Here is a 23,641-nt window from a genome sequence, read left to right as displayed (position 1 = left end):
AGTGTGTGCATGAGGATGGGTGTTGCCTGCTGCTCCTTCAATGGTGCGGTCTTGGCTGAACCAATGTGGTCAGTGGGAACGTCCGTACTCACAGTGGCGTCGTTGGCGTGATGGAAAGCGCTACCCGGCGCCTCGGCATTATCTCCAGCTGGTGACTTTCCAGCGTGACACTCGCCGTTAGGCTCGTTGACGGTCGTCGTTTCTTCACGAACCGTGCGCAGCATCTGTGCTGCTGCCGCGTAGCTGGATGCAATCAACAGTAGCGTGCCGTCCTCCGCAACGCTGGCACGCCGCTACGCAGCCCTCGGGTGCATGCCCGAAGACAGCGCAGCGCTCGCTGTCTTGCACGCCACCGCCAAGTGACCTGCCATGTTGCACTTGGCATGCATACTCGCTTCATAACCCGGTACTCCAGCATAACTTTGTGACCTTGAATTGTCACGAATTTCGGTACCGGGGTGAGCATTTCCAGCGGACACCACGCGTGCCCGTGAACTTGCTGGGGTTGTCCTTGAACTGGACGTCACGCGGTTTCCCATACGGCGCCAGTGCAGCAAGCAGTAATCGTCGGACACATACGGGTGCAGTCGGTAGACGAAGACCACCGGAGGGCCCACAAGGTCTACCGGCACACGTTGGTTCCCGCATGTGCTGAGGAGCGCACGAGGCACTTGAAGCCACGGAGGTGCTGCAGACACAGCACTTCCTCGACGGCGTCTGTGGCGATGCCGTGACTGGAGGCTCCTTCTGGAGCCACTATGCAGAAACAATGCGCCTTGGGGGGCTCGAGTGCCCATTGCTGGCCGGTCCCAGGACACGACGGCGGACGAAGCGGGCCCGGGGCGAGCTACAGCTGACGGGCAAAGGGAAACTAGGTGGCAGCAGCAAAGACAGGAGTAACGAGCGCGCTCGGCGGTCGCCGAAAAGAACGCCCGCTACTATCGGCCATGCTCAATTTAAAGCTGATAGCGAGCTTTCGAGACAAAGCGTGCTAAGGTACTACAACATTCTGGAACAACGTAGAATCGGCTTCGGCTGGATGCGATCCATCGAGATAAATCTAGCCGCGTCTTGCATCGCGAACCAAGCGATAAAACGTTTGCACGAATATTTTAATCGGATCAAGAAATGGTTATTTTGGACCGATAGTGTCGATGCTCGCCGGTACGCACAACGACGCCGCCGAAATAATTGCGCGGAGCCCGTCAAAAACAAGTCACCAATGTGTGTGTGCTAGGCGCGGTCCTGATATGAAGTGCCCAATCTCAGAACCGGACAGGTAAAATGCGATTTCGTCTCATCTTTTATTGTGAGTTTTCTAAGTGGATTATTTTTCGTTTGATTTCAACGATTTTTGTCTGGAACGCATGAAGAATGAGCCTTTTAACGAGAATAGCCGGCAGTGAAAAAGACGTCTCAGTATCCCCGTTTACATGAATGCGAAAGCAGCGCATCAACTTTTGGTCGCTTCGCATTTATGTAAACGCGGCCAGTGACTCTCGCGCGAGCGTCGACCGGTCGGACTTCACGCCAATCATGGCACGATCTCTGCAAGCATGCGTGCGACCTTACCGTTTGAAAAACTCAGCGGCTGCACATGCACAAAGCGGAGCCCAGATAGGACATTATTATCGATGCTTCTTCTGCGCATAAGCTGTGCTCGTCTTGCAGTAGTAAGCGCGGAATGATATTCGTAAATTTGCACTAATCACGGAGTCTTTGTTTCAGGAGGTAAAAGAGATCCTGAACGCACGGCTACTGAAGCGGGCATGGCGAGAAGCGACGTTCATCTCGGAGGACAGCGCCAGGAGCTCTACCGTGTCAGTGTCTCCCATTTGCACCCAGCCACGTTGTTACGCCGTGTCATGCATACCGCCCTTACAGAAATGAACATGGAATCTTTGTTGAGTTCTCATGGGGTTCTTATGGACACATCAGGATGTCGACAGAAACTCTGGTTCTGTAGAGCGACCTCCATTTAAACCACATCCACATCAGGAAATCAGACATCACATTCACATCATGAAATCAAGCATCACGTCCACATCACAAAATCAGACATCACATCCACATCACAAAATCGGGCACCACATCCTCATCAGGAAATCAGACATCACATCCAAATCATGAAATCAAGAATCACATCCACATCACAAAATCAGACATCGCATCCACACCATAAAATCGGACATCAGATCCACATCACGAAATCGGACATCACATCCACATCACAAAATATCGCATCACATCCCCATCACGAAATCTCACATCACATCCACATCACAAAAACGGTTTCAAATTACCTTGAGACTTTCAACAAAACATCATCACCAGAAATCCCTCAAAGGGATTCATCATATCCTCCTCAGATATTTAGTCAGCACGTGCACATATGAAATCAGCGGAAAGTTTTCTGGAAACATTCCACAAAACACCATCAAAAGTCTTCACCAGAAACCCCTCACAGGATGCATCATATCCTCATCAGACAATTAGTAAGCAAGTGCACATCAGACAATCGGCGGCAAATTTTCTGGAAGGTCTCGACAAGGCCTCCACACAAGCATCAACATGAACACCACAGAAAGTACGTTTTGTGTGATGCGATTGAGCAATAAAGATTCTGCAGAAACACCATATTCTTTTTTTTGTAAGGGAGACGACGTTTCTAGACGCATTCTGATGGAGGATCGATCGATTATATCCGGAGTGCATATAAGTTGGTTTTAATTTTGTAAGATATGTTGCATGACACCAAGTACAGCCGTTGCAGCGCAGCTGCAGGTTGCTCAGGGGACCATAAGCTCGGGTTGAGTGACCTCTAATGCTCTTTTACTTCAGTACTACATTTTTGAAGTGACACAAGCTCATTTGACCGTTTCTTACCCGAAGTCAAGCGACCAGTATTCCAACTACTATGGCGAGCAACTGTGATATGGTTTCCAATCGAGGTTTCTTGTTCTGCAAGAATGCTCGCAAAATTGTTGCAGTCTGCAAGAGCTCTGTGCCAACAATAAGTAAAACAATGTTACATTCGAGTACTTCGTACGCTTCACGCCTATACGAAATATTTAAAAATTCTGTTGATGTTCTAAGGACTGACATCCCGTAAACCTTCTTGTGGACGGCGCATCCTTTAGTCCACGAAATGACCACACGCTGGGCATGAGAAAGTTGCCAGCAGAATAAGGGTCGGTTGGAGCGCACTCTGAATCCTTCAGCAGCCTACCATTGTCACTAACACATGGAGGACGCTTAAGCTTCTTCACCTTTAAGAGTAGAACGCGGCAGCGTTGTCGGACCGCCCCCGCTAATCAGCAGCTGCTATCTACAGCCGTGCTGGGGGTCTCCGCCTTCCCCACAGACGAACTAGAGTTACTGCATAAGACGAACGGGGTCGCAGCGCCCCTCGGCGGACTCCGCGACGAATGGATGGAAACATTTCGCCAGGCAGACGAGGCCTAATGTCAGAGTAGTTTCGCACCACCACGTGGCGGCCCCGCGCCGTTTCTCTCTCTTATTACAGCGACGCCCGAATCACACCTGACTCTTCGATACATCACACATACACACGCACCAACCGCTTATGTACAATGGGCAGTTTAAGAAACCGAATTAATCTGGTTGAATTACCTAATCGCTAATTAGCATAGTCATAACTAACTCAGTGCGTGTCCTTAAGACACCACGCAAGTCAAAGAGCGCAACGCGTTCATCGAATCACCTCCATCCCGCTTTCACCCAAAAGTGTTTGTGGCCTGTGGGTAGCGTGCCCCTCTCGCAATCCAACGGTCGTGGGTTCGAATTTCACCTAAATCACCCCAATTTACTTCTCACAACAATTACTGTATTTTGCATATACAAATGTCCTTGAGACGTTTGCGACCAATGCAAGCACACCAGTAGGAATCTATGTCCTTCACCTAGCACATTCCCCACGTTTACGGAGCAGCACATTGTCGCGTAATGGTGACGGCAGTTTAGGCAGTGAGGAAGACAGCGAAGACTCCTACTAAAAGAAAGCTGTTCATTGGGCTCACCTGCTTCCACAATGGATTGCAAGACCCGGCGGTCGACGAACAGCGCGCGCGCCGCTCTCGGCCGTGCTCAGTCCGGAACAACCGGAAATCGGCTCCGCTTAGATGCGATAAATCTAGATAAATCTGGTCGCGTCTTGCATCACAAACAAAGCGATAAAGCCGTGTGCCTGCAGCCTTGAAGAATGAACAAGCAGTACAAAAATTCGCAGCATTACGCACCTCTCAAGAAGCATCGACTGGATGTTTTAAAACAAATAACGCGACCAGAAACAAATTAAACGGACAGGGCACAATAACCACCGAGAGCAGATATATTCACAGCGTCCTTTAGCGCCCATAATACGGCTTTGAACAGACGACACGGACAACGTCTGGTCATACGCGGCGTCGCTGGGAGGCAGTCATTTCGTCAGGAATGACTCCATATTGCAGCTCACCTAGCCGGCGAAGGACCTTGTACAGGCCGAAATAACGTCGCAAAAGTTTTCCACTCAATCCGCGGCGGCGAATGGGCGTCCAAACCCAGACTCGGCCTAACCGTTTGTATTCCGCGTTGTGTCTTCGTAGGTTGTAGCATCTGGCGTCGGTCCGCTGCTGGTCTTTGATTCGTAATCGGGCAAGTCTTCGGGCGTCTTCTGCATGTTGAAGGTAGGGAGCGACGTCGACGTTATCTTCTTCGGTAACGTTGGGCAGCATGGTATCTAGCGTAGACGTGGCCTCCCTGCCATGGACGAGCCTAAAGGGCGTCACTGGGCGGTCTCCAGCACTGCGGTGTTACAGGCAAGCACGATGTAAGGCAGGATGCTCTCCCAGGTGTTGTGTTCGGTGTCGACATAAACGGCGAGCATGGCCGCATTTGTTCAGGCGCTCCGCCAGCCCGTTGGTGTGCGGATGGTGTGCAGTTGTCCTCCGGTGGCTTCTTTGGCTGTATACTAGCGCAGAATGGCTAGCGTCAGTTCCGCCGTGAACGCTGTTAATCTGTCCGTGATGAGCACATCGGGGGCGCCGGGTAGCAGAAGAATGAACTCCAAGAAAAATGCGAGTTCTCCTACTGTTCGGTTCGGTAGGGCTTTTGCCACGGACTAGCGGTTCAAGTAGTCTGTCGGTCGCTATGATGATCCACTCATTTGCAGACGTTGACTCCCGGAAAGGGCCAAGCTAGTCCATGCCGATCTGCTGAAAGGGCCTTGAGGGGGGTTCGGTGGGGTTCAGAAATCCTGCTGGTCGGGTGGGAGAGGTCTTTCGTCGCTATAACAATCTCGACAGGTTTTCACATAACGTGCGACATCGCTCGACAGTCGGGGCCAGTAATACTTGTCTTGAATGCGGTGGAGTGTGTGAGAAAATCCGAGATGTCCAGCTGTCGGCTCGTCGTGTGAAGCCGGCAGAACTTCTTCGCGGAGACGTGCAGGTACAACAAGGAGATAGGCTGTTTTATTCGCTCCAAAGTTGTTCTTCACGCCGACATTCCGCGCTTGAACGAGGGGGAGTGAAGAAATTGTGCTTTAAAAGTACTCGATGAGGAGTTTTAGGTCGCGCTTCGAGCGTTGCTGCTGTGCAAAAGAGCTGGAGCTGATGGGTCCCTGGAAGGCGTCCACATTGTCGTTGGGCGGCGATGCATCCACAGGGGCACGTGATAGGAAGTCGGCGTCAGAGTGCTTACGTCCGGACTTTTAAACGACGGTGAGGTCAAACTCTTGGAGGCGCACGCTCCATCGAGCGAGGCGTCCGGAGGGGCCCTTCAAGCTCCGTACAGGTAGGGGCGGAATTTGGATGTAACCCAGACGATGGCAAGGCACTCCTCGGTGTCAAATAGTTAGCCTCAGCCTTGGACACGGAACGACTAGCGCATGCGATTATACTACCGCTGTACATGCTGCTCGCGATGCAGGTCTAGCTTTCATGATGCCCGCATCGCTGTACGTATTCGTTTTGTTGCAATTTGATTCCTTCGCTCACGACCTCCGTACTAAAGAAGCGGTTCTGGCTGTTGAAGTAACCGCTGTTCATGCTGCTCGCGATGCAGGTGTAGCTTTCATGATGCGCGCAGTGCTGTACGTATTCGTTTTGTTGCAGTCTGACTCCTTCGCTCACGACCTCGGCACTAAAGAAGCGGTTCTGGCTGTTGAAGTAACCGCTGTTCATGCTGCTCGCGGTGCAGGTCTAGCTTTCAGGATGCGCGCATCGCTGCACGTATTTGTTTTGTTGTATTTGGACTCTTCACTCACGACCTCGGTTAAATACTGAGAGGCGTGTAGGCCACCGCAAGTAATACCCGTATCAGTTTTCAAAACTTCGAAAAAACGGTTACCCTTGGCGCTATGGCACAGGAAATTTTGCCTACATCGCACAAAACACATGCGCTTTCAAGACGCTGGCAGGCACTTGCAGGCAAAGCATCCTCACCAGATCACGTAACTCGTCGAAATACCATATCATGTTCGGGCCAAAGCGCCGACAGAAACCGCATTGCTGAAATTCTAAAAACTGATATTATTAAGAGTAATAGTTAAAAAGTGAACTAATCAATATCAGTTAATCAGCCCCGCTAGTTAGCACGTCTTAGCTGTATTCTGATGTACTACACCGTCGACAATGCTATGCCGAAAAACGAGCTCTTCTAACACTATTTTTAAAAATTGTGTAGTCTTCGGTGAAATACACTGTATTCTTGCACCGTGGGTCTTGTAAGGAAGGAGAAGTGAGCCGGGCGAGGAATCAGTTTAAGGGTGCTTGTTGTGGGTGGCACAGGACAGGACTAACTGGAGATCACTCAGAGACCTCAGGGTTCCCGGTTGATTATCCCCACCTCCTGCATTTCTTTAGCTTGCACTGGCATCGAACAGGTATTTATGTTGCATTCGCTGAATAGTTTCTCTTCAGAAAATTTTAGAGCAAAATTCGGCAAATAGAAAATCTTATGTGTATTCAGGGCATTTTAAGAACCGAAATTCTCACTTTTTTTCTTCTAATGGGCTTTCCAAACGGCTGGCGTAGAAAACAGCCAGAGAGGGATTTTTAATTCAATCTAAGAGAATTTTCAGATACAGTGAGGAACATCACTGCGCATAGCAGTCGGCCGAAATTCCAAGCGCGAAGACCTACAATCCAGATGTTTTTAAATACAATAAGAATTGAGGTTTTACGATTTAAACAGAAACAACGATAAAGGTGCTCCAGGTTAATCTTCTCAAACTCGTTTTTAATGGCGAAAAGTTAGTATGTACACCACAGCTATCTGGCTACTGAGTGCGAGTATCCTTAGGAGAAAATTAAGCAAGTGCGGAAACCAGGCGCGCACCATTGTTATATTATGGTTGTGCTTTGGGGCATTGCTCCAGCACCTCGGACACGCATTGACGCTGTCTGGGAGAAAACTGTCATCACGTGCTTAGGGCTTTTCATTGCATCTAAGGCCAAACTACCGCCACAAGATGTCGTGTTTTGGCTCTGCAGCGGTTCAGCGACAGTTTCATCATGCATGCATGACCTACTCGCTCATGCCAGATTCCAACGGGAACACGACCATGTACCTTTAAAAAAATTAACTCAGTTATGTTTGTCTGATGGCCAAAGTACATTACTCCCACTGTTACTTTTCTTTGCGCCATGATATTTCTTCCTGCAAGGGATACAACGATTTGTGCGTTAATTGCACATTACTTGTGCCAACAAAAAGGCCGAGATAAATTACACGACTTCTAATTTCGCAGACACGCACGAAACCCGCCGCGGTGGCTCAGTTGCTTTGGCTGCAAGGCCGCGGGTTCGAATCCTGGCCGCGGCGGCCGTATTTCGATGGTGTGCTGTGCGATGTCTGCGAGCCGTACAGAACGCGGTCTAAATTAATCCCAAGCCCTCCATTACTGGGCCCCCCACGTGTCGTTTCGGGACGTTAAACCTCACATCTTAATTTAACACACACAACAATAATTAATCACTAGAAAATAGTGTCCGTTGAAAAAAGAGGTGAGGACTGCATTCTGAAACAAACACTGAAATAGTGCATAAAAAATAGCATACTTTCTTGAGTGCGTTTTAAAGCGAGCGCGGCTCGTTCCCTCGTAGGCGCTGCCGCACGAGGGAGCGTATGGCGAAAGCGGGTCTGCTTCGGAACGCGCCGTACGAGAAGCGATGGTGGCGCCTGGAGCGGAGAGAAGAGTGCTAGTCGAAGGAGTGTATCTGGAAAAGTAAAGAGTGCTCTATAACTATACACATATGCATGTCCCTCTCGAATTATTCACCTCAGTTTATCACCAAATGGAAACACGTCAAGTGTCACTGAATCTCCCGTTTCCCGGTGGTAACCATCCTGCGAGTTTTTTAACGCGTCAGCAAAGATCGATTTTCCGAGTAAAGCTCATGCCCTGCAGACGTGCTACTCGTCAATATATTTCGTCAAAGGCCAGAGTGACAAAGAACATGTTCACCCCTTTCAACGCCCAACAGTTACGATAAGGTCTGAGAGAAGATTGCTTCGCAGGATATGGAGCCGTGTTGCCGATGCACTGCGCCGAAGGCACTTTCAAGAGGCCTATCAACGCCGGCAGGGTCTCCAGCAGTCAGCCGACACAGACTACGAACCCACGGTAACAACAGCACTAAATGAACTTTCTCATTGGAAAAAGAGTGCTCTATAACTATACACATTTGCATGCCGCACTTCCTCGATAGTGTTCAATAAATATTCGAATTTCCTCTACAAGTTTAAAGTTCAATTGGCATTTAAGTCTGGTTACGTGGAAGAATGCGAAAGCATGTGTTTGGGGAAAGGAAAGGGCGCAGTAGCTCTGAAATCTCGACATCTCGATGGACACCTCAACCGTGCCTTAAAGCATGCACCTGAAGGTGAATATGTCATCGGTCTAAACAACTGTCGCAAGCTAGCCTCCAACTTCCCATCTCGACATCTCGTGGGACACCTCAACCGCACCTTAAGAGAAAATGTAGTCTCAGAAAGCATGCAATTTAAGGTGCATATATATATATATATATGTCATTGGTCCGAACCCTTGTCGCAAGCTAGCCTCCAAATTGACTAAACCATGTAAGCACAGGGAAATGCTATGACACCACCCAGAATGCTGTACGATGAACGGTTGCTCAAAATTTTAGTAAATGTATTCGAGCATACTGCCACCACATTGAGGTCACCCGTGATGACATCGCTGGGATTTTGTCTGCACCTGCTATATCTGTTGCTCCAACCAGCGTCGTCGTTTTGGCAGACACGGTTTTGCCGCCACCACGTCTCTTTCGATCATTCCTCCTTCTCCTGTCTGCACGTGGCAGCGATTGTGATCAAGCTCGGGTGTGACGTCGTCACTCTCTCAATTTTGGTGTCATCCTGTCGCATCATCTCGCACGCCGGCGGCCCGGGTGCAATTCCCCTAGACCCAAATTTCTTTTCTTAATTTTTATTCTAATCACTCATGACGTCATATGACAGATGACGTCACAGGGGACCAACTTCCCAGTAAACATTTTATTTATTTTTTATTTATTTACAAATACTGCAGGCCCTTCTCGGGCCCATGCAGGAGTGGATACAAGGCAGAAAAAAAATAACAATGGCGAATCGAACAAGGAAGACAGGTATATGCACAATACACAATACAATTTCATCATCACAGAGGCATTTTGCGGACACTTCCGGCATCAGCATAGCCATTTAATGCTTTCGCATTAAAATGTGAGCATATTTCATCTTATTTTTATTCTAATCACTCATGACGTCATATGCCAGATGACGTCACAGGGAACCAACTTCCCAGTGCACATTTTTCGGACACTTCCGGCGTCAACATAGCCGTCCAATGGTTTCACATTAAAATGTGAGCATATTTCATCCATCATCATCATCATCAGCCTTACTACACCCACTGCAGGGCAAAGGCCTCTCCCATGTCTCTCCAATTAACCCTATCCTTTGCCAGCTGCATCCACCCTTTGCCTACAAACTTCTTAATCTCATCCGCCCACCTAACCCTCTGCCGCCCCCTGCTCCGCTTACTTTCTCTTGGAATCCACTCCATTACCCTTAAGGACCAGCGGTTATCTTGCCTTCGCATTACATGCCCTGCCCAAGCCCACTTCTTTCTCTTGATTTATACTAGGATGTCATTAACCCGTGTTTGTTCCCTCACCCACTCTGCCCGCTTCCGATCTCTTAACGTTACACCTATCATTTTTCTTTCCATGGCTCGCTGCGTTGTCCTTAACTTAAGCTGAACTCTTTTCGTTAGCCTCCACGTTTCTGCCCCGTAGGTGAGTACCGGTAAGATTATGCTGTTGTACACTTTCCTCTTGAGGGAAATTGGTAAACTGCCACTCAGGATCTGCGAGAGTGTGCGCTCCACCCCGTTCTTATCCTTCTAGTTATCTCCCTCTCATGATCCGGATCAGCTGTCACTACCTGCCCTAAGTAGACGTATTCCGTCACAATTTCTAGGCTCTCGCTGCCAATTGTGAACTGTTGTTCCCTTGCTAGGCTGTTGAACATTACCTTGGTTTTCTGCATGTTAATTTTTAGACCCATCGATCTGCTCTGCCTGTCTAACTCATTGATCATGATTTGCAGTTCACCTCCTGAGTGACTCAGCAGGGCAATGTCATCAGCAAATCTCAGATTATTTAGGTAGCCTCCATTTATTCTTATTCCCAACTGTCCCCAATTCAGGCCTCGAAATACCTCCTGTAAACATGCGGTGAACAGCATTGACGAGATCGTGTCTCCTTGCCTGACGCCCTTCCTTATTGGAATTTTATTGCTGACTTTATGGAGGACTATAGTAGCTGTGCAGTTGCTATATATATCTTCGAGTATTTTGACATAAGGCTCTTCTACCCCCTGATTACGCAATGCCTGTATGACTGCTGAGGTTTCCACTGAGTCGAATGCTTTCTCGTAATCAATGAAAGCTATATATAGAGCTTTCATATATATAGAGCTATATATAGAGCTAAGAAAGCTATATATTTCATCCATAAGCTAGGTCAATTCTCTTTGCATGCTTGTGTCACTATGAACAGTAGAACCTTGTTCACACGTTTCCAGATCTTACGCTCAGAATCGCCTGCAATATACCCAAGGGGCAAAAAGAGCTCGGCGTAAAGTCGGCCTTACATAGACATGCCAACCAAAACTGCTCGGGCCAGCCTAGCTGAAAGACCCTGGGCCGGTTTTGGAGGTTGACTTCGGCCTCCGACTAGATTTTTTCCGACCTCCCGACGTAGGGCCGAGCAGCAGCCGATACACAACCCAGATCGAATTTTGATTGGCAAGTGGCCCGAGATCATGTGCCAATGCCAGCCCAATAACCGATCACTTTGAGACCTCTATCCGAACATCCGTCGTTAAGCCCCATAACCCCCATAACCGATAACAAGCTATATTAATGCAGCTTTCTGTTTTGGACACCTCTCCTTTGTTACTCCTTTAACCTTGAGAGATTCGCAGAAAAAATTAAACATTTACTACATACCCGCGACCAGTGGCCTGCAGCTTGCTCGATATCGAATGAATGAAATTAAGCACCATGCTCGAGGTTATGACAGTAACAATGGGGATAGTAATTAAATGGTTTCATTCATTCAATACCGAGCAAGCCATGAGCCAGCTGCAGGCCACTGGTCGCGGGCGTCTGCTCGTGATGCTGCACCACTTCAGTGCACAACGGCTGCAAGAAAAAAAAAATGGCTGCAGTTTAGCTCTGGTTAAACCAGGAGTGACGCGATAGCTACAGCTGGCCGAGCGGAACTCGCTCAGTCAAATTGCAAAGTCAATCTTTCGCGGCCCCGTTTCGCTGGGCGTTCCTTCATCGTTCCTTTATGCCCTGGGCGTAGATTCTCTCTATCCCCCTCTCCACTCCCCCTCACTCGGTTCTGCCGGCGCGCCGCGCCACCGGCAGTTGCTCCATACCACGTGACCAACCACGCAGCTCAAGGGGTGCCACGCTGAAGGCTCGAAGTGCTAGCAGAGTGTAGCTATCGCTACAAAACAAGAATATCCGTGCAGGGTGAACGCCTAAGCAAACACTAAACATTTTATTGCATGAAAAATACATCACTGTTGCGCACTGCTTTTATTTTTGTAGGTAAAGAGCTAATTATAATACTAATCTTCCATTCTTTTTGCTTCGTTTACTCTGCACATGTGTTAAGCGCACAGCGCACAATAAGAATTAGACTTTGTTTTGCGCAGGAGCACCAAAAGCCAGACATAACAAAGTGAAGGAGCAGGCACATATATGGACCAGCCAACCTTGTGTATATCTTGTGTGCAGCAGAACAGTTGAAGCAGTTATGCGATATGCATATGGAAACCTATTAAAACCACCAAAAGGCCGCTGCAGAGGTACTTCTCACATTGCACGCTGTTGTAGCAAGGTGAGAATGACCAAACAAAAAACAGCGGGAAAGCTGACATAGGAGTGTCCATATTTGCAATCTCTAATGCTTCTGAAAGCTTTCATGCCACTTGTGCAGCAGCTCTGTGCAGCCTGAGTGCAGACAAGATGAGGATTAATCCTTTTTCTTTTGTTGTAACACTGCTCTTTTAATCTATAGTTTTAATACCGTAACTGGCACAGGACGAGGTTAATTGGAGAGACGTGGGAGGGGCCTTTGCCTTGCAGTGGGCATAGTCAGTGTGATGACGATGATGATTTGCCTGCCTTTTGCTCAACAACTGTGAGACCACGGGATAACTAAACAGCATAGTTTTACGCGAATTTAAAGACCTGTAATGGTGCTGTTTAGCAGACAGCTGCATTTCATGATGACAACGATCATGTCTACACATTCTCGGCAAGCCCTTAATTGTGGAGCGTAAAATAGTGATTTAACTATGGCCCATTAGCCCCCCTTTCTTATTCTAATACAGGCAGGTGACATCAACGTACAGAATTACTCTCTTAATTGTTTCTTTCATGTGTCTCTTTCTGAAGATCTGCTCTTGTTGGTTCAGTGAGATTCATGAACACTTATTCCGCAGCAAAAAAAAAAGTAACAATATGGATATACCCAGCCTCTGAAGGAATCTGGTAATTTGCGACACCTTCTGTGAGTAAAAAGTTAAAAGTAAAGAGAACAGTATGTTGAGTTTGATGCACCAAAGTTGCATGGAGGCTGAGTCACGGAGCAGCGGAGGGCTTCGGAATAATATGCACAAATTGCAGTTCAATGCCAGCTATGAGCGACGCCGCTGTGGAGGGCTCCAGGTTAGTTGTAAACTACCTGTGGTTGTTTAACGTGCAATGACTTGCACAGTGCACGAGTGTTTTTGTATTTCCTCACCATCAAAAAGGGCTGCACCAGTCAGGATTTGATCTAGTGACCTTGGGTTCAGTGGCCAAAGGCAGAGAGCTGCTGCGGCAGATAAGTGGGAAAACAGACAAGAATTAAGGCAGCATTTTCCTCCCCGAAACGGCTTGCTAGCATATGCAGGCTAATTAACGTTAAATAACAGGATACCGACTTCTGGTAAGCTACAACACCTTTGATTTGTTACATGTCCTGAAATGGCTGTCGTGTAGTTCCTTTAAACCATCGCGTGATGCATTTGGGCGAACTCAGAGGTGTTCATTACTGACTGAAAACAGTACTTGTGCCACATCCTTCGATAACACTTGGCGTTTGACTGGCGGAGGTAGAAAATATACATTGCGAACTGGTGTACTAAAAGGCTGATTTTTCTCGCAGCTAAATAACAAACAAGTATATACAACCTTTGTGCGTAAAGTTCCGAGGCTGAGTCCATTAAAAAAATGCGTTTAACATTGAAATAATTTGTGCAGCACCCATTCAAAATAGTCTCCCTTGCAATCCATACACAGCTTCCAACGCTTCTTGAGGTCTTGGAAACAGTTGGAAAACGCTTATTTAGGCAGGGCTGTCAGCTCCTTTGTCGCGGCGTCTTGAATGGCCTCCACGCTCCCCATCCAGCGACATTTTAGGGCTCTCTTCACACGAGGAAACAGGAAAAAAATCGCATGGGGAGAGGTCAGGTGAGTATGGCGCGGATGGGGAAGTGCAGTAATGCTGGGATTGGCGATAAATTTTGTCACTCTGAGAGCAGTGTGCGGCCTTGCGTTATCGTGGAAAAGGCTCTATTGTTCAGATGCCAAAAAGTCAGGGCGACGGCGCCGCAGTGCATCACGCATGTGTTGGAGCACGCGGATATAAAACTCCTGATTCACCGTCTGCCCTTGTGGGACGAACTCGTGGTGTATGACACCTCTGGCATCGAAAAAAACTATCAGCATCGTCTTTGTTTTGGTATTCTGTCGCACCTTTCTCGATGCCAGAGAGCTTGTGGACCGCCATTCGGCGCTCTGCCTCTTTGAGGAAAGTATTGAAAACACCATGTTTCGTCTTCAGCAATGATGCTGTCGACGAATGCAGCATCCTTCTCTGCCTCGGAGAGCAGATCAGCGCTCACTGATGCCCGCGTGTCCTTCTGGTCCTGGGTGAGGGAGTGCGGCACAAGTCTGGCATTCAGCTTTCGTTTCCCCAAGTTCTCACGCAAAATTTGGTGGCATGTTGTCTTACTAATGTCGACATCATCTGATAGCATGCGGACTGTAATGGTAAGATTTCCCTGATCCGAGTCATGTTGTTTTCGTTCCGTGAGGTTGAAGGGCTTCCCTGCCTTGTGTCGTCTTCAACCGACGTCCTCCCCGAAACGAACCTCTTGTGTCATTCGAAAACTCGCGCCCGCGATAATGTCACGTTGCCGTAAGCGCCACGGAGCTCATACGTCTGTGTGGCTGTCTTGCCAAGCTTCCCACAGAATTTTATGTTTACACGCTCTTCGAGATGGACGTCCATCTCTCCACATTCACTCACTGTAGAATGCGCAAACGACTAGTGACAACGTATTTTTCTACATGTGCCATCTAGCGGCCGCCACAACATTGAACATAAATAGCTCAGGTTAGCCCGAAAATATGGCGCTACACATAAGCACCAACATTTGTTTTGGGGAATTATTTCTAGATAAGAAAATCAGTCTCGAAACTATGGGGAAAAAGGTATGTATGTATGTATGTATGTATGTATGTATGTATGTATGTATGTATGTATGTATGTATGTATGTATGTATGTATGTATGTATGTATGTATGTATGTATGTATGTATGTATGTATGTATGTATGTATATATATATATATATATATATATATATATATATATATATATATATATATATATATATATATATATATATATATATATATATAAACACGTGGTAACGTATTAAGACATCGCACTCAGATAATCAATTTCTCTGTCACGAAACGCTATCGAAGGTATGCTGACGCATACGTCGCTCTTTTGTCGGATGTTGAAGGCTTCTTAAACCTCCTTGGTCCGTTGATCAAAATATGACGTGATGACCATTGTGTTGCTAAGCTGCGGAGCACATTCATGCTCTCTGCAATGCTTTGCTAATTCACTGCTGATGGCGCCCTTTAGGGATCTCGTGTGCTCTCGAAGTCGTTTATTCAAACAGCGCCCTGGTTGACCAATGTAGGTGGGTCTGCATGACAGGGGTATTTCATAAACCCCGCTTTTCACACATTTCACGTGTTTTTTTGTGCTTTTTCTTGCACTGATTTTTTCTTTGTTCGCTGTTGACTTTGGCGCACAGGCTTCTTAACTTGTTGGGTGCTGACATCAGCACATTTACAGCAGCTCTTGCGCCTACCTTTTTGAGACTGTGGGAAATGCCATTAATGTAAGGAATGACCGCGTACGGCTTCCTTTCTTCTGATGTGGTTGTTACATAATTTCTGCCTCCAAGTGCTTGCAGAATCCCTTCGGCGACACTGGATAGCAGTCTCGTCGCGTAACCTGCTGCTTTCAGCCGACGGTTCTGGGTGTCAAAACTGCCTTGAACTTCGTGATGACAGGATCTCGTCAATGCGGCTCTCATTGCTGTTTTTTTCTACCCCCGCTTGATGACCTTGGAGTGCGCAGATGTGTAGGGGAGCAGTCCCTTCTAGCTTCGTGGTCCATACCGCCAGCATATGTGAGCGCATAGAAAGGTTAGCGTCAAGTCAAGAAATCACATAACGTTGTTTTCTAGGAGTTCACTCGTTAATTCTAGTCCTAGTTCTTCTAGTCCTTAGCAAAAGCAGCAATGAGAGCCGCATTGACGAGATCCTGTCATCATGAAATTCAAGGCAGTTTTGACGCCCAGAACAGTCGGCTGAAAGCAGCAGGTTACCCGACAAAACTGCGATCCAGTGTTGCTGAAGGGATTCTGCAAGCACTTAGAGGCAGAAAATATGTCACAACGACATCAGAAGAAAGGAAGCCGTACGCGGTCATTCCTTACATTAATGGCATTTCCCACAGTCTCAAAAAGGTGGGCACAATAGATGGTGTAAAAGTGCTCATGTCAGCACCCAACAAGTTACGAAGCCTGTGCGCCAAAGCCAACAGCGAGCAAAGAAAAATCAATGCAAGAAAAAGCACCGGAAAAAACACGTGAAATTTGTGAAAAGCGGGGTTTATGAAATACCTCTGTCATGCGGACGCACCTACATTGGTCAAACAGGGCACTGTTTGAATAAACGGCTTCGAGAGCACAAAAGGTCCCTAAAAGGCGCCATCAGCAGTGAATTAGCAAAACATTGCAAAGAGCATGAATGTGACCTGCAGCTTAGCAACACAATGGTCATCACGTCATATTTTGATCAACGGACCAGGGAGATTGAAGAAGCCTTCAACAGGCAACAAAAGAGCGACGTATGCGTCAGCATACCTTCGATGGCGTTTCGTGACAGCGAAATTGATTATCTGCGTGCGTTGTCCCAATCATTTACCACGTGTACATCTGATGCGTTTGTCATGCTACTGTCCTTTCCTGCTTGCACGAGCGAGATGCATATACTCGACGAACGTGCATTAAAAAATTTTTAGTCAGCGTCGATTCTCGCCTCTAATTTGTTTCGTGCTGCGCTGCTCCCACCACAAGAATATGAAATGTGCTAGAATTTTGCGCACAAAGGAAATATGAATTCAAAAAGTCGCCCGATATCGCCCATATAATAGGAAACAGCAGTGCGATACAAATGTAATTTAAGTTTATTATATGCGCTCTTCGCATTTAAATGAATACAAACAGGAGACGCATATGTATGGAAAATTTAACACAATGTTCGTAGCACTACGGCACCAGCATATAATAATGGCCAAATTTTTCTCTAGCTCTGAGAAATCTGAAAAAAATGAAGCAATAAAAACATAATACAGGCTGAAAGTTGATGCACCTTAAGCAAACATTCTAAAGGGTATACAAAAGCATATATGCACACGCAAAAGCAAACGCATGTAAAAAGCAACCTGGGTGCCATTAGAAAAGACGAGATGGGCGTACGATACTGATACGCGGTTTCAGGTCACGGATTTTCTGCAGGTTGAAACCTCCCTCTCGCTTTGCCTCTCGCACAAGCCTCGGAGTAAGCTTCAGTGACGTGTTATAAAAACAGAAAAAAATTAATTCTACTCGGCGAAAATGAAAAAGGAGCATAAACCAACATACCTTGACGACGTTGCCAACGGAAACCTGGGGATGAAATAAAATGCTGCCACTGCTGCAACTATATATATGAATTCAACGAAGCCTTCTGTCCTGCGCTTTCTCACGGCACAGCGAACGCTAAAACATACGCGTTACATCCTCGTTACACCCCCGTTTTATTTTCTTCTGACTAAGTGTGGAGATAAGACTGCTTGGAGCCAGACGGGAAGGGAAACGTCTTGAGGTATATAGGAGCCCTGGCGCGCCGCGCGTGCGGCGCAATACGGCGTGGGAGGCGAGATCAAGGTGAACAAGGCACAAGTAATCCGGTGGGGGTGGGTTGGGAGTCAGCGACACAAACACAACACAAACTATACCGCTGCGACAGGTCGGCAATGTAGGTGAAGCAGGTTAATCCATGGGCACTCGCAGCAAGAGTCTGGTGGGCCTCCGAAGGTCTCTCCCGCCCGTGACCGCAGTACACGGCCACGCTGCCGCCAACAACACGCCACAGTCAACGGAAGCGCTGAGGAATGCAGAGTGCGTGCTAGGAGTCGCCCATTGCCTTGAAATCCGCTGCCGCGAACGACGCCTGAAAGAGCGCCATTATGGTGTAGGGCAGTGAAGATGCGCAAAGGACTTGCTATGCACCGCGCGCCGCTGCATCAGTTTCAAAAGGAATTATGTGGGCAGGCCGAGGTGCGCGGGCAAGCTGCCACGAATCCGTAGCTACGAAGTCCACGACAGCCCAGTGATGAGAGCAAGAGCTGCCGCGAGCTGGGGCTTGCGCGCGAGCGGCTAGGTGCTGCGCGAATACGTGTGAGCAAGATGGCTTCCGTCCATCGAGGAAGCCGGCCGAGCGACGGGAGGCCATTACTGCGCCTCTGCATGACAGCGGCGCAACGAGGACCGCTAGTGGTTGGAGATGCCTGCAGGGACCGCCGCACTGTGTTGAAGTTGGAAACACTATAGAAGACGGGTGTGTTGCTTCCGGCTGCGCGATGAAAAGGCAGACCGCCGTCGCCTGCCTGCCCGCAGTACGGAGCCGACGGTCCACGAGAGATGCGAGGTTAACTGCGCTTCCTTCAGTTGTTCGAACGAAACTGTTTGATCCCTCAAAACGGCGAGTGCAAGAGCAAAACCTTTTCTCCCCGCAGCTTTTGACGCGATCGAGGGAGAGAGAAAAGGGAGCGAGGAGTCAATTTGTATTTTTTGTTGAAAAGGGTTGGTCCCAAAAACGTTCTTCCCAGTTACCTTTCTGGGACCAAAATGCTATGATTTGTTTTTGTTTCTGCTTAACACCCTCGAAAAAACGTTTCTAGACCATTAGTGGGCACACTGCCCTTTTGCTTGTGTTCCTGTGTCCTCCCTCTACGGCCTGGAAATGTTCGATAAATGTTGTACTGGGACTGGGATATTCCATCCTTTCTGGGCGCACATGGGGAGGTACGTTGTTTGCTGGGATAAGGAGCCTGTCGAGGGGTTTCGAAGCTTTGAGCGATACTGTGTCTCTGTCACACACGATCCTTGCTTAGTGAGTTGTTCTTACTTGGCGAGTTGTGTGCTCGTAGTGGAAATCAAGGTTTATGTGGTTACATTAAGGTGTATGATTACTCAAGTCGCGTGATACATGGTCGTTATGGGTCCTGTAAAGACATATGTGTCATCATGACTAATTTATAGCTCCTGATTTATATTTATGGTAACCGTTGTATTGTGCATGTATGTATGTATGTATGTATGTATGTATGTATGTATGTATGTATGTATGTATGTATGTATGTATGTATGTATGTCATGAAGTACTAAGCATAACACGTGATGCGCTGTCGTGACAAGCATATGTCATAAGTCGTCTTGCTTAGCAAGCGGGAAGCCACATACCACGTGACGTCACCAAACCGAAAGTAGCGTCATTAAAACGGAATTAAGTGACGTCAATGGACTGAATTCTTCACGCAACACCTTGATGGGTTCGTTGTGCTATCTTGTTAATATTAGCGGATGCCAGGCAATGCGTGAGCCACATGATTGAGCCGGAAGCGGTTGTAGGGTCCTTCGAAGCGGCGCACGAAAGCATGTTATTCACAGCGGAGGTTCCAAAAGATGGCTGTCTCCAATTTTTAGACATTTGCATAAACCCGGGAGATGATCACACGTGCTGGTCATATATGGTCAGCAGTGAGAAGCCACTCCTAAAATTCGAATCAGACCACTCAAAGGTTATTAAAAGAGGCTTGGCAAAGGCATGCCTGTAACAGGCCATAAAGTCTTGCCACCACAAGATGCAAGCAAGCATGGACCGACAAGCTGACATGCTTTCGAAAAGTAGATAGGTATAGCGGCGGATTGCCTGAATGGGTTCAGAAGAAAGCGCCCACCAGCCGAAGAGCGTGAACAGAAAATACTAAGCCCAGTCGTCATCCCATATGTTCATTAGCTTTCGCAACGCATCAAAAAGCAGGCGCAGCGTAAAGCTGGTCTTCGCTGCTCAAAAAAAAAAAACTGAAGTTTTGCCAGAGGGTCAACAGGATGGAGAAACAAGGCAGCCGCGTGCCCAGCAACATAAATAACCGTTTGTGCACTGCTAAATGGGTGTCTACAGCATTCCTCTCTCGTGTAGCGCCAGCTATACTGGCCACTGCCTGAACATCAGATTGCAGGAGCACTCCAGAAACCTTGGCATGGCCCAGGCACCCCTGCAGATCCCTGCAAGGTTTGCGATCCTTGCAAAAAAAAGAAAACCATGACTAGAAAAAACACGTGTGCTGGCCACGTGCTCAAAGTCAGCAGAGAAATCACCGAGGCTTTAATCATAGCTAATTGTAACGAAGGTTGCGCCAGCACACCTTCACCTTCAAAAAGGGAGATGGCTTTTCTTCGAAAGCAGCTCATGCCGTTAACACAGGATCTTACGCATGCTCTTTGATGAATTCCGTTTCCTTTATATGTCCCATATTCCATAATAAATTTCAGTTGATAGTTGCGCTTCGTCCAGTCGTGTCTCATGTTGCGATTGTAAAACTCAGCGCATTTAATTGTACCACAGCTTTGCCGAGGGATTTGTGCAGAAGTGGGCATTTGAGCCGATCGTTTCGAAAGTGGAGGGTTATTTTATGGTAGGTTACCAGGAACACCCTCCTGAACTAGGGGCGCTGGTCGCTCTGTGCCCGGTTGACGAATCCTTGGACACATTCATGAGCTCCCGTTTCCTGGGTGGGACGTATACATGTGCTGGCACCCATATGAGCTGGAACTGTTCTGTGGATAATTCGGCTTTTGCTAGGATGGAGACAGCTGGGGCATGAAGCCTTCTCTTAGTGAAGTTCCTGGTTGCGGCCTTCCAAACACTGAGTAGGTGTCCTGCCCTGCTTGCCGGCTATGGCAAGCTATATGGCCGCCTCCTCAGCCTCTATCGATAGTCCGGTATTGAGGGAGGTGGCCAGCATCAGCAGTTGGCCGTGGTTGTCTACGACTACGAGTACAAATGCTTTCTTGTCGGGTTATTCTGCCGCGTCCACGCGGACCCTTTCCGGCCAGGGAAAGTAGTGTTTATGCAGTGCCTTAATTTGCTCTGGCGGCGCGTCGGCCTTGGTCATGCTCTAGGTGCATGTTTTTGGGGAGGGGAGGAATGAATATACGGTTGGCAATTTCTTTAGGGAGTGAAAGTTCGGGGGCGCCGTGGTGGTGTGCCCAATTTTGGGCTTTCCAAGAATAGTGCCCTTCCTGCGGTCGTGAGGGAGAGGCGTTCGTAATGTACGTGCTGCAAGCTGCGCGTCCACGTTGTGTGCCCCAAGCTGCAGCAGTTTTTCAGTGGGGGTATATGGTTAGGCTTAGGGGATTTTAACGTCCCAAAGTGACTCGGGCTATGAGAGACGCCGTAGTGAAGGGCTCCGGAAATTTCTACCACCTGCGGTTCTTTAACGTGCACTGGCATCGCACAGTACACGGGCCTCTAGAATTTCGCCTCCATCGAAATTCGACCGCCGCGGCCAGGATCAAACGCGCGTCTTTCGGTCTAGCAGCCAATTGCGTCATAACCACTCAGCCACCGCGGCGGCAGTGGGGGTATATAATTGGGGAGGTGGAGGGCTTTTATATGCTGTGCGAATGATGGGACTCTTTCTAAGCTCGGGAGAGATGAACGTAAGGGATAGGTGTTATACAGCGGAGAACGAAAGCCTGCACTAGTCGCCATATGTGTCAGCCTCCCTCATTCCTCTGTCTGTTAGTAATTCTGTAGATGGAGACATGTGGTGTTGGAGCTTGCTTTCAGTTGGCCAATTGCAGCATTATTTCTCCCACTATTCTGTAGGAGCATTCCTAGTACTCCGATGGTTTGGACTTTGAGTATCTGGCCATTATTGAGGGTGATTATCACCTTAGGGGGGTTGAGTACAAGGTCTTTTGCGAAAGACCAAGAGCTCTGATTTACTTGGGGAGCAGGTTAAGCCAATCCTCCAAGCATGAGACTGGACGACATATGTAGCGGCTGGAAGTGTCTTCTCAATTTGGCCATAATTTCCTGTCCCATTCCAGAGGGTAATATCATCCGCGTACAGAGAATGTTCTAGGCGGGAATTTCTCAGAGTTTTACGGGCCGGTAGAATGAGGACCACGTTGGAAAGAAATGGCGAGATGGCCACGCCTTGTGCGGTACCTGTTCCCCCTATATGAAAAGGGTTAGGTTTGGTTGCACCGAATTGTATTTCCGCTATCCTGTCCTTCAAGGAGCCCCGAAATATTTTAGATTGGCATATTCTAGTGCAACAGATCTGTAGAGGTGGTCTTTGTGGGTATTCGAGTCAAATTTAATAGCTTTGCGTGGACCCTATAATTTAGAACTTTTTTCAGAATCGCTGCTCGCAGTAGCTCGCAACCGACTGGGCGACACACCTCACCACGTCCCCTAACCTGATGATGTCAGTGGGCAGAATGGGCGAGCTTGAAGGCTGGCGCTTGTGTCCACTGACATCATCGGCAGGGGACGCGCGGTGAGGGGTCGCCCTGGTCAGCTGCTGCAAACAGAGATTTAAGAAAATTATTTCTAAGTCATAGGTTCCATGCAAAGCTTTCAGATTTGACTCGAATACCCACAGAAACCACGATCTGCAGATCTGTTCCACTATAGAATATACCCACCGAAATCATTTCAGGGTCCCTTTCAGGAAGGCCCTGACATAACTGTATGTCATCTTCCCGACATTCAGATTACTGAAGGACAATGAGTATTGCCGAGTGCTTAACATTATCAAAAGCTTTAGATAGGTCTAGTGCAAGCAGTGCTCTCGGCCGGTGGGAGAGGTTTCGGTCTAGGATTTCAGAGTTCGAGCACGACATTCAGCGCTGGCAAGTGCTGCTGCAAGCCGAGCATGGTGTGTGGATACAGCTATTGGCCGTCTATGTACTGGCTCAGCCTATTCAGGAGGACATGCTCCATTAGTTTACTGGCGCAGGAGGCGAGGGATACAGGTCGGAGATTTTCCAGACTGAGGGGTTTGCCAAGTTTTGGTATAAAAGTAATTGTGGCACCCTCTCTCCAGCAGCTGTACATGTACTCCGTGAGGGTATGTGATGTTACAGAGTGCCATCTGTCCCTGGGACAGAGGTGGTGAATAACTGCTGCAGGGCTGCCCACACGTCTGCCTCGATTTCCTCATCAAGTTGACGGTTCGCTCTAGTTTGGTATTCAAGAACGGGAGGAGCGTTAGCGATATATTTGTTTTTGAGGAAAGAAATGAGGTTGTCAGTACCCTCAAATTGGTGTATCAGTTTGGTGTTTGCTTTCAAGGTGGCAGCTTTGGAGGAGTCCGGAGAGCAAGCATTGAAGAAAGAGCAACCTGTTTTTCGACCAGAGATTACATCCATATGGTTGCAAATTTGCGTCCACTGCCAAGAGGCTAGGACCCGAATATGCCGATTTCCTTTGCCATGCAATTGGGTCATGTGTTGTTTGAGCCTACGATTAATGCATTTTGAGAAACTGGTTGAACGACCATCTGGCCACTGTTTCCACAATTTCAATAAAGCAGTTGGAGAGACGTACACCATAATTTCCCGTAGTAACCTTG

At 48.0% G+C, this 23,641-nt stretch overlaps 1 protein-coding gene across 6 annotated transcripts in view; it reads left to right on the top strand.

Annotated features, from left to right (window-relative positions):
• Positions 1-23,641, top strand: part of LOC144098251 (oxysterol-binding protein-related protein 9-like) — a 165,642-nt gene that overhangs the window by 140,234 nt on the left and 1,767 nt on the right. For 4 of the 6 annotated variants that reach the window (XM_077630755.1, XM_077630751.1, XM_077630750.1 and 1 more), the window contains 2 exons: positions 1,729-1,820; positions 8,524-8,629. The exons of 1 other annotated variant lie outside the window; for it this stretch is intronic. In XM_077630755.1, coding sequence (XP_077486881.1) covers positions 1,729-1,820; positions 8,524-8,629 — 198 coding nt within the window. The remainder of the gene's footprint in view (positions 1-1,728; positions 1,821-8,523; positions 8,630-23,641) is intronic. One more of the 6 variants, XM_077630752.1, reaches the window with a different exon arrangement.

Source organism: Amblyomma americanum, chromosome 7 (genome assembly GCF_052857255.1).
Source record: "Amblyomma americanum isolate KBUSLIRL-KWMA chromosome 7, ASM5285725v1, whole genome shotgun sequence".
Classification (NCBI taxonomy): Eukaryota; Metazoa; Arthropoda; class Arachnida; order Ixodida; family Ixodidae; genus Amblyomma; species Amblyomma americanum.
The sequence above is the reverse complement of the archived record's forward strand: the minus strand, read 5'-3'. Positions and strand labels throughout refer to the sequence as shown.